General features: G+C 40.6%; 1 protein-coding gene across 3 annotated transcripts in view; it reads right to left on the reverse strand.

Moving 5' to 3' along the window:
- Positions 1-10,675, reverse strand: part of CDH9 (cadherin 9) — a 124,331-nt gene extending 113,656 nt beyond the window's left edge. The window contains exon 1 of one of the 3 annotated variants that reach the window (XM_070749085.1): positions 10,407-10,675. In XM_070749085.1, coding sequence (XP_070605186.1) covers positions 10,407-10,634 — 228 coding nt within the window. In that variant the 5' untranslated portion in view covers positions 10,635-10,675. The remainder of the gene's footprint in view (positions 1-10,406) is intronic. The other 2 variants (XM_070749086.1, XM_070749087.1) reach the window with 2 other exon arrangements.
- Positions 10,676-11,481: the final 806 nt, after the last annotated feature.

An 11,481-nucleotide genomic window follows, 5' to 3' on the forward strand; every position in this document is an offset into this window, starting at 1 on the left:
AATTCAAAGTGTTGGTCATCACCTATAAAGCCCTTCATGGCACCGGACCAGGGTATCTACGAGACCGCCTTCTGCCGCACGAATCCCAGCAACCGGTTAGGTCCCACAGAGTTGGTCTCCTCCGGGTCCCGTCAACTAAACAATGTCGTTTGGCGGGACCCAGAGGAAGAACCTTCTCTGTGGTGGCTCCAACCCTCTAGAATCAGCTCCCTCCAGAGATTAGAACTGCCCCTATCCTCCTTACCTTTCGTAAACTCCTTAAAACCCACCTCTGTTGTCAAGCGTGGGGGAACTGAAACATCTCCCCCTGCCTATGTAGTTTTCTGTGCGTGATATGACTGTATGTATGTTTTTTATATACTGGGGTTTCTTGTTTTTTAGACTTTTTAAATGTATTATTGTTATTTTAGAGTTTAACTATTAGATTTGTCATTATATATTGTTTTTATCATTGCTGTGAGCCACCCCGAGTCTACAGAGAGGGGCGGCATACAAATCTAATAAATAATAATAATAATAATAATAATAATAATAATAATAATAATAATAACAACAACAACAACAACAACAACAACAACAACCTCTATGGCCAAAAAAGGCAAAGGTAATGCCAATGGTAACAGGCACCTTGAGTATAATCCCAAAAACATCTGGATCATTAATTGAGCACCTTTAGTATTGGCAAATCACTATCTGTTAATTGCAAGTACAGCTTTACTTTGAACAGCTCATATTTTGTGATTATATCTTTAATATTGTTAAATAACAGCTTCTTTGTGTCCCAGGATCTTGGAAAGGATTCATTAGGTAATAGATAAAAATGCTAAATCTAATCTAAATATCTGGCTGACTGTGCAATAAAATGCACATAATAACCACATTAAAATAAAAATGGTTCTCATGATAGTTATACAACAGCCGCAGGATATCTGGTGCTCATTGAAATGGATCTAATAACTGGCGCTTGATTCTTTCTATTTTATATAAGTAAAAATATTTCCAATATTTTTTAAAAATATCCTGCTTGGAAAAAATATACAGTAAGAAAATTATTTCTTGTCTACATATACATAGAGAATAGAATTGGAAGGGTCCTTGTCTACATATACATAGAGAACAGAATTGGAAGGGTCCTTGTCTACATATACATAGAGAACAGAATTGGAAGGGTCCTTGTCTACATATACATAGAGAACAGAATTGGAAGGGTCCTTGTCTACATATACATAGAGAACAGAATTGGAAGGGTCCTTGTCTACATATACATAGAGAACAGAAATGGAAGGGTCCTTGTCTACATATACATAGAGAACAGAATTGGAAGGGTCCTTGTCTACATATACATAGAGAACAGAATTGGAAGGGTCCTTGTCTACATATACATAGAGAACAGAATTGGAAGGGTCCTTGTCTACATATACATAGAGAACAGAATTGGAAGGGTCCTTGTCTACATATACATAGAGAACAGAATTGGAAGGGTCCTTGTCTACATATACATAGAGAACAGAATTGGAAGGGTCCTTGTCTACATATACATAGAGAACAGAATTGGAAGGGTCCTTGGAGGTCTAGTCCAACCCCCGTGCTCAAACAGGAAACCCTATACCAGTAATGGCCAACCTATGGCATGGTTGCCACAGGTGGCATGCAGAGCCATATCTGTTGACATGTGAGTTGCTGCCCTAGCTCAGCTCCAATGTATGTGTGTGCCGGACAGCTGATTTTGGGCTTGAACAGAGGCTCTAGAAGGGCATTTTTGGCTTCCAGAGTGCCTCTGGGAGGATGTGGGAGGATGTTTTTATCATCCCCTGGCTCCAGGGAACCCTTTGGAGCCCAGGAAAGGTGAAACACAAGACTACTGGGCCCACCAGAAGTTGGGAAACAGGCTGTTTCCTGCCTCCAGAGGGCCTCTGGGGAGCATGGTAAGGTGTTTTCGCCTTCCCCAATAATTGAATTATGGGTGTGGGCACTCATGCATGTGCAATAGCGTGCGCACATGCTCTTTCCGCACCCGAGGAAAAAATGATTAGCCATCACTGCCTTATACCATTTCAGCAAACGGCTGTCCATTCTTATTCTTAAAAAACCTCCAGTAATGAAGCACCCACAACTTCTGGACGCAAACTGTTCCATTGGTTAATTGTTCTCACTGTTAGAAATTTCTCCTTAATTCTAGGTTGCTTAGGTTGTCACTATCCAGAGATCAGCCAAGATATGGGTAGATATATCCTTTCTGTGACTTCATTTGGGCTGTTATACTTTGGAATTTAGAATTAGTAGTAAAATTTCTAAAATTGTAACGTAATTTTACACCACTTGCATTTCTCAACTGACTCACATTTTTCAACCATTCTACATTGCATAGTGCCTCAATATTGTCTCTACTTGATGAAAACTCAATGTTGTAATGGTCCTATTCATATTTCTTTGTATATTTAAAAGACATATTTATGCTACCATAACATTTATGTGCATTTCAACCTTCAGATGCTATACTGCCCCCCCCCCCCCCCCCAGAGTTTCCTCTATTTGGGCTGTTTTGAAAAGAAAAACTCTTCATATTTTTATAGTTATATAAAGAAGGGATACAGTGATCCCTCATTTATCATGGGTGTTCCGTTCCAGGACGATAAACGAAAATCTGTGAAGTAGGGACACTGTATTTACAATGTAAATATACCATAAACAAAATGTAAAAAGCATGGGGACCTCTCCCATCGATGCCGCTTGCCCCTCCGCCACCTGCCCCTTGCCCAGTGCTCATTTTTACCTGTGCCTTAAACCAGGAGAGAAGGGAATAATAATAAATTAAAAAAATAAATTAAAAAGGTGACACGGATGAGAGAGAGACACGTCAGAGGGAAGGGTCCACTTCAGAGCAGGTAAGGGGAAGCCAGGTAAAGCAGGGAGGATGGAAGAAGGCTAGGTGCAATTGCTGCTTTACCTATTTTGTGGAGGAGCATTTTGCAGGTGGCGGGCATGGCTCTTGCTGGCGCTCCCTGTAGGGAATCACATCCGGGTGTCTCATATGCCGTTTGGGGAGGGCTGGCCAGGTGGTGGGCTGGGAAGAAGGTGGCCTCTGCTCTGTTGCAATTGGGGCCTTTTAATTCCACCCTCAGTGGAAGCAGCTTCTTTAGGATCAGGGGCAAGGTGGCATTATCCAAGGAGGCCACTGCCAAATCCCGAGGGGGAGGAGGGGGTGGCAGCGACAGCTTTCCTACAAGAAGCAACTTGCTTTGTTGAATCACCCCGCTTTACTCGGTTCAAGTCCTGTCTGTCTGCCGGTTGCGGACCCACCGCCGAACCCCAGCAGCTGCACAAAGTCCGGGAGCAGCTCCAAGCCTTCTTCGCCCTCGTGAGATGCCACCTTCATTTTCACAGCCATGCAGGCGCCAATGCGCCTGCTGCCGCTGCTTATGCTGGGCAGGATGGCAGCAGTGGCAGCGGGTTTAGAGTGGCCATGGACACCAGTCCTCCAGCTCTGTCTGGCTTCCAGAAAGAGGAAACAAGGTGGTCCCAGCTGCTTCCCAGTGCATCAAAAGGGCTGCAGCGAGTTTTTCATGCCCAGCACCAGCTCTCCATCTTCCTGCACCTGAGGTATCCCACTCTGCCCCATTGCAGTTGGGGTCTTTTAATTCCCCCCTCAGCAAAAGTGGCTGGTTTAGGATTGGGGGTATGTCAAAAGAGTGTGCTGCCGAAAAACCCATGATGCGCTGAAGCTGCAAAAGGTGAACCGCGCTGTGGTGAGGGATCACTGTACAATATAATTTTCTTCACTTCATCATGGATACCATGAGATAAAAGTTTTAATATAGTTGCTTTCTAAAACTTAAATTAAATATTATAAGCTGAAATTCCATACACTCCACTTAAATACTTCAATAAGCATTTCATCCAGAGATGGGCAGCTTCTGGAATGGCTAATTGCATGCAGCTCCATGACTCTGGAGCGTGAGTTTGGGATCGAGCACAATTTTGCTTCCTGCACCTGTGCAGGTAGCAAAATCTCACACAGGGACGCTCATGCGGGCGTGTTTTGGGAAGGTTTTTTGTTTCCCCATGGGAAACCATTCCAGCAGCAGCCCACATTACACCGTTGTTATACTATTTTTCTCCATCTTGTCATGTCTTATATATTAAACTCACTCTTTTTTCACAATTTCTATTTGAGCAAAACAACATCTGAGTCAATTCTTGAAAGAAAGGAATTACAGTGGTCCCTCGACTTTCGTGGGTTCTACTTTCACGGAAAGCCTATACCATGGATTTTCAAAAACTAAATAAATAAATAAATAAATAAATAGAAAACCCGTGTTTTCTTTAAAATGTATTTAAAGAAGCTGTCTTTAAATAAAAGCTCCGCTTCCACCCCAGCCTCCCGATCCTTCCCCTTTAATTCTCGGAGCGTTGGTACACTCCACTTGAAGAGCCTTACTGCCACCTGCTGCTGCCAATTTTGCTGTTGACAATTTTGCCACCTCAGGGCCCCTCAGCTGTTTGGTAGACCATGTGTCTTCTGTTGGCCTCGGCGGTGGCAGGAGGTGCAATCTGGGCAGCGGCGGCCAAGGCTCAGCCCCCTCGTTGGACCTGTTTTCTTTCGGCACTGACCCCATTTAGGGAGGAGCCCTCAGTGGCCATGGGCGAGCCTCCAGATCTGGAGGCACAAGACAGCCCGATGGATGGGCAACTACCCGCCTGCAGCAGCAAAGGGGGCCGACGGTTTGGGCTGGTCAGCATCCTAACAATGACAGGCAAACCAGAGGGATATCCCGGGAGCTGCTTTTCTGCTTTCAGGGTGCCGAGCTGCTGGGGCGTTGGTGTGTAATAGATACAGCACTTTGCAAAGAAGCGCTTGGAGGAGTTCGAGGCAAGGGTTCAAGCAGCTTTTTATTTCTTCATGAGGGAAATCAGACCAAGCGACCCTCGACCACCCTTTTCTTCCTCTCTTCAGCCTGGGACGCAGGTGCCGCCTCACCCGGAGGTGAGACGGCGCAGCACCCACCACAGGCTTTGTAAAAGGAGCACTTCTCTGCCGGCGATGCCATTTTTCTTGAGAAGGCAGCTGTGAGAAATGTCAGCTTGGCATGAACAAATGGGATTGATGCCCTTTAAATTTAGGGCTTTTCCGGCTCGCATCTTCCAAAGTGATTGGTGGGATCCCCCCCAACCCCTCCATAAGGCTTAAAGCCAAGCCTTATTGCCGCCCGCTGCGGCCACCACCAATTTTGCAGCTGCCGATTTCTCCGCCGGGCCTCTCAGCTGTCTGGTGGCCCACGTGTTGGCCGCCACTGCCCAATTGCGCCTCCTGATGCTGCCGCGACTGACAGAAGACACATGGGCCGCCAGACAGCTGAGAGGCCCGGCGGTGGCAAGATCTTCAGCAGCAGCAGCAGCGGCAGAGGTCCTGTGAGCTGCCAAACAGCTGAGGGGCCTGGCAGCAGCAAAATTGGCGGCGGCAGCAGCAGCAGTAGCAGGTATTTGCGGCCATTGAGCAGCTGAGATGCGCTGCCTCCACTCCAGCCTCTGCCGTCACCACCTGTGCCCTACAGCACAGCAAAGCCCCCAGATTGCCAGGAATGGAGGAGGGAGGGGGAGGAAGAAAGGAAGCATCTCTATTTCATGGATGTTCGACTTTCACAGGTGGTCTCAGAATGCATCCCCCATGAAAATCGAGGGAACAGTGTATGTATAATTTTAGATGGTACCATATTATTTATTATTATGACAGTGATTATGTGCCATTTCTATCATGAATTATTAATATTTATTGACAATATTACCTCAGCAATACTTCATCCCATTTATTTGTTTGTTTGTTGTTTGTTTGTTTGTTTATTCATTTATTCATTCATTCATTCATTCATTCATTCATTCATTGGATTTATATGCCGCCCCTCTTCATAGAAATATATTTAGAATTAAATGTATTTTATTCCCTTTAATTTTAGATTATTTTATTATTATTATTATTATTATTATTATTATTATTATTATTATTATTATTATTATATTTGTATTCCATCCCTCTCCGAGGACTTTTAATTTCAGCTTTTTATTTCTCTTTAATTTTACAAAACTACTGTACAATTAAGCATTTTATGTTGCATTATTTTATATTAGTGTTAGCTGTTTTAGTAGCTATGATAAAGAAACTAAGTTGTTATATGCTGGGCCTCATATAATTGATTGTGATCTAGGGTCTATGCTTATTGAACTCTAGCTGTAGAGAAACTATACTAACTTCATGATAGCTATATAGTAACAATGAACAGGATAGTAATGATGATCTCTTGTAAGAACAAGTGACTCAAGAATGAAAGTGAATATAAGACCAATATTGTTGTCAATGTTTAATTGAGAAATAAATTGTTTCATTCAAAGCACATTAATGTACAGTATACAGATTTCATTGCTTCTATTTATTTAGTTATGGCTGGAGGCTTTCTTTAGGAAAAAGTAAATGAAGTCAGTGCTCAGGTATAACAGAAGCATTCAGCCTTAAAATTCATCAATGTGATAGTTTAAGACGGTAAATAGGAAATTAAGATTCATGATTACGGTGATGAGGGAAAATGCACATGAACCAAAAAAAGAAGAAGAATGAAGGAGATCCATTCCTTTTTTTATCTTTTTGAGCAAAGAACTAGATGGTCTGTCTCCCAATTCATTTTAAAATGATCCAAATCTGATGCATGCTGCTTAGACTGGATGGACTTATTTGGATATCAAAACAGTAGATCTATAGCCATGTTTATGTGTCTTGATGATACAAAAGATTAAAAAAAAACTAGTTATTTTTCCAACCAGTGAGCATGGGTGCAAATGTACGCCAATGCTTCCTCACTAGCCAGAGAATAACTCAATGTATCATTTCACCCTATCAGTAAAATTGTTAGATGTGTGTGTGTACAGTATGTGCGTGTGTGTACAAATTATTGTGTATGTATGTATGTATTGTGTGTGTGTGTGTGTATGTATGTATGTAAGCATGTATGTATGTATGTATGTATGTATGTATGTATGTATGAAGGTATGTGTGTGTGTGAGTGGACGGGTGGACGGGTGGATGGATACACACACAAATATTGTGCAATTTATGGAGAGCATTGCATGATATTTACAGTTTATTTTTTAGCATGACTGAGCGCATTTTTTAGAAAAAAAAATAATTTACTATAAGGGCCTGATGTTTATGACTTATCGTATCTACGAGGCAGGGAGAAAAATATGAAGCCTCATAGGTACAGAAGATTTTTGCAGACTGGGCAGGCTACCTATGGTAAGCTGAGATAGAGGCAACATCATGAGGCAGACATCCTGAAGGAGCTGATAAACAAATATCCAAGATCTCAATTGTTATATAACTTACATAACTTCAATGTGTAATTTGCCCGGAACAATTGGCTGATTGTGGAGACACAGCAATTGGCAGACCTTAACCTGAAAGCATGACCTGAAACCTGGATTCCAAGGGAAGTATAGAAAGATGTAACTTAGGGACAACAGCTAAAGGACTTACTTTCACCTTTCATGTTGTTTGCTGAGACATGTTTGGTCTTCTCCAGCTTCCTGCCTCCCTGCCTCATCCTCTACTTCTTATTTTTCATTCAGTGCTCAATAAAAGTGGCCACTGTATTGAGACACTTGTTTATATATGAAAACAATTATCTTATCTGACTTTGTTGATGCAGTTGAAAAAGAAAAAGTTGACTAAGAATTAAAGTCTAATTCTGTTGTGCTAATGTTTTCCCAGAGATGGGCTGCTGCCAAAATGGTTAATTGTGCACAGCTCTGCGGCTCTGGAGCACAAGTGCAGGATGGAGCACAATTTTGCTTCCTGCACCTGTGCAGATAGCAAAATCTCGCACAGGGACAGGCATGCAGGTTTTTGGTAAGGGTTTTTTTTTTGCTTCCCTGCATCACGTCCCTGTGCGAGATTTTGCTACCTGCACAGGTGCGGGAAGCAAAATTGTGCTCAATCCCGCACTTGCGTTCCAGAGCCACGGAGCTTTTGCACAATTAGCCATTTCGGCAGCAGCCCATCTCTGTTTCCCAATGTTTCTTGTTAATGTTTTGAAGCCAAGAATGAAGACAATCAATTTAGAAGCATAAAAACTGAGATTGCTTGAGTGAATGATCAAAAAGCATAGAAGTATAATCCAACAAGGTAATACAATACCCACACTCATATCCCTTCCCCTTCATGAAAATACAAGAGAGCCTTATGAGACTTGGTGGCGCAGTGGTTAGAGTGCAGTACTGCAAGCTGCTTGTGCTTACTGAAGGCTGTAGTTCACCAGTTCAAATCTCACCAGGGTCAAGGTTAACTTAGCCTTCCAGCCTTCCGAGGTGGGTAAAATGAAGAGCCAGATTGTTGGGGGAGATATGCTGACTCTGAAAACCACTTAGAGTGGGCTATAAAGCACTGTGAAGCAATATATAAACTAAGTGCTATTGATAATACTATTGCTAATAAGATGATATACTGTATTGCCCATGTCAACATCCAAGAACCAAGAAAGATACAGGAGTTAATTAAGTTATTTTCTTTACTGTTCTTCACTTATAGACTGAATCCTGCCACATCAAAGCAACTATCTGCATAACTACAGATATCTGGCAATATCTAGGGAATAGCCATTTTAATCCTCTTCCTACCCACCAAACTTTCCAAATTTCACAGCTTTTTTGTCCTGTTTCAAAACTCTTAATACTGACAAGACAGCTGTCCTGAATTTGGACTCCATCACGTACTCATGACAACATGCTACTCCCAATTCAGCCAAGAATTTTCTCCAATAAAAGTATGTACTGCCCTCCCCCAGCAGTGAAAATTGTAACTTTTGAAAAGTATTCTCTACCCATGGATATAATGTCACTGGCAAAGAGATAATAGAAACTGCAGGTGATTTCAAATTTAACGACAAGATAATGTGCTATTTAGGCGTGGCTAGGTTCATTAACTTCAGATCCATCACATTCTTACTTGTATTTCTTCTGTACAATACTATTTCTCTATCAATTGCATTTTTAAAGAAAAAAACTGCTTTTAAACTCTGAAAGTCTTTTCCCCAGAATTACAGCTCTTTCAAGTTGCCTAAGAGCTTAGTTATCATAGATCTAATGCAATCCCAATGAGAATTAACTCCCAAATATATCTTACAATGGCAGGAGATAATTAAGTGCTGTTTCTTTCAGAACTAAGGTATAGTAGATAAAGGTAACTATGCTTTTTATATTACAGATACCCACTGAAATGTGTCTAATGCTGTTCTATTATATTCTGATCCAAATATAATATCGATTTGGCTTGATATTCTACTTTTATACAGATAGAACAATTGGTAGAACTGATTCTAATTTTTAAAATAACATTAATACTGCAGAGAAAACATTTTATATATCTTTCCCCTATCTCTCTCCCACCTTAGCCTTCACCACATACAAATGAATGAATAAACATATTCTTCAGCAAGTACTGGTAGGTAGTTTCAAGTCCCCATTCTTGGCATGTTATATTCATGGCTGCTATACTATATTTAAGCTATTTTTATATTCCCAGGAAAAAACTGTGACATGAGAACTTCCACTTTCTTAAGTAAATTGTTCATGACTTCACTGCAGATTAGATTAAAAGCCTTCTTCCTAATTATACTTTGCAAATTAGTAGGAACTGTACATTTTGGACTTCAAAGGCTGAATTAATGCTGTGATAAAAATGGATAAATTCTGATTTCTATAAGTTTTTCCCATCTTTGGTGACTTTGCTGAGGAATCTAACAATAAAGATTTTTTTTAAAAAAAGAATATAGATAATCTTTGATTTACAACAGTTCATTTAGTTACCGTTCAAAGTTACAACAGCACTGAATAAAGTGATTTAGGAGTGTTTTTCTCACTTAGGATCATTGCAGCATCCCCATGGTCAGGCAATCAAAATTCAACTGGTTCATATGTATGATGATTACAGTGTCCCAGGATCATGCGATCCCATTTTGCAACCTTCTGCCAAGTAAATTCGGTGGGGAAGACAGATTCACTTAACAACCATGTTACTAATTCAACTGCAGTGATTCATTTAACAAGTTTGTAAAACGAGACAAAACTCTTTTAACAATGATCTCACTTAGCAACAAAAATTGTGGGCTCAGCTGTGGTCATAAGTGGAGAGCTATCTACCTAGCATCCCTCTGTAGAACCCTTTAAATGCTAGTATTAGAGGACCATTCTCTACTAAAACAGGAATAATCTACAAAACTATTACCGGTAGGTGTGAAATCTCATTTCTTCCCAGATAAAGCCTACATTCCATGTTACTGAGAAATCCCACCACCATATAGCTCATCCCAGCCCTAGATGAATTCTATCATGTTTCTAAATGGTCTTTTGGTTGCAGTGCTTACCTTGCCCACATATTGAGTATCTGGACCAGTATATTCCTCCAGTAAAAAAAATTGATTCCACATCCATCCACGCTTTGTCCGATGCATTGCTTTTCCCTGATCTTTAGCCAGCCCCATTATCCTTTTAGCTTGCAAATACACACTAGTCCTCTTCGGTGATAGTAAAGTAGGAATCTCATAAAAAATACAAGTCCAAATTATAAAGGACAAGCAGTTGCAAGTTTTCATTCTTTAGGCCTTCTGCAGAGAAGTCTGATGAACTTGGTGTATCTTTTCCTTTAACCGGTAGAATCTTCTGCAAATGTTGTTGTATTCCTCTTTGAAATGATCTGTAAATTGGATAAATGTTTAGATAAGTTTTAAATTTATATATCTTGATGTAACCCACCCACCTCATTTGTACATGCATGTTACATTTTTCAACCTTCAGAGGATCCTATATGGATTAAATAAAGGGATGAGAAACATCTGTTGCAGATTGTACAAAACATATTCTAATAGGATAATGTGCAAAGCCAATTTAATGAAATGAAAAAATTACTTAGGCCCAACTTTTTTCATCTGGCTTACACTACAGGTAAGAATATGTCATTGTAGATTAGCTATTTTACACAGAAGTATTAACATCATTCTTCTCCTCCCACTTTTTCTGATATTTCTTTATAATGTATCTTCCCTCTACCTATCTTTCCAATATCCCCCCTCCTCTTTTAAACAACAGTCTGCCAATATGAACACAGGCCGATCTTCCTAAAATCTGGAACAGGAGATTGTTTAAGTCATTCAAAATTTATGCCAAGGAATAAATTGTATCTGCAGTAAAGCAAGGTTGTTTAGCTTTCCTCTACAGGAAACTACACTTTAAAAGAAACCATTTTTATTTTAATCTCAGAGACTGCAGGGACTATGGTTAATGATTTTTTTAAATAGTAAAATTGAGCCACTCAGAATCACCTCAGATGAACAAGATACAGCTCACCTGTGTGGAATCCACACTGCATATCATATATTAATACAATCAGGGAGTCCAGAAATACTTCACAAGAAGAGTCCTTCACACCTCTTCACGTAACAA

This window comes from Erythrolamprus reginae, chromosome 3 (genome assembly GCF_031021105.1).
Source record: "Erythrolamprus reginae isolate rEryReg1 chromosome 3, rEryReg1.hap1, whole genome shotgun sequence".
In the NCBI taxonomy this organism is placed as follows: domain Eukaryota; kingdom Metazoa; phylum Chordata; class Lepidosauria; order Squamata; family Dipsadidae; genus Erythrolamprus; species Erythrolamprus reginae.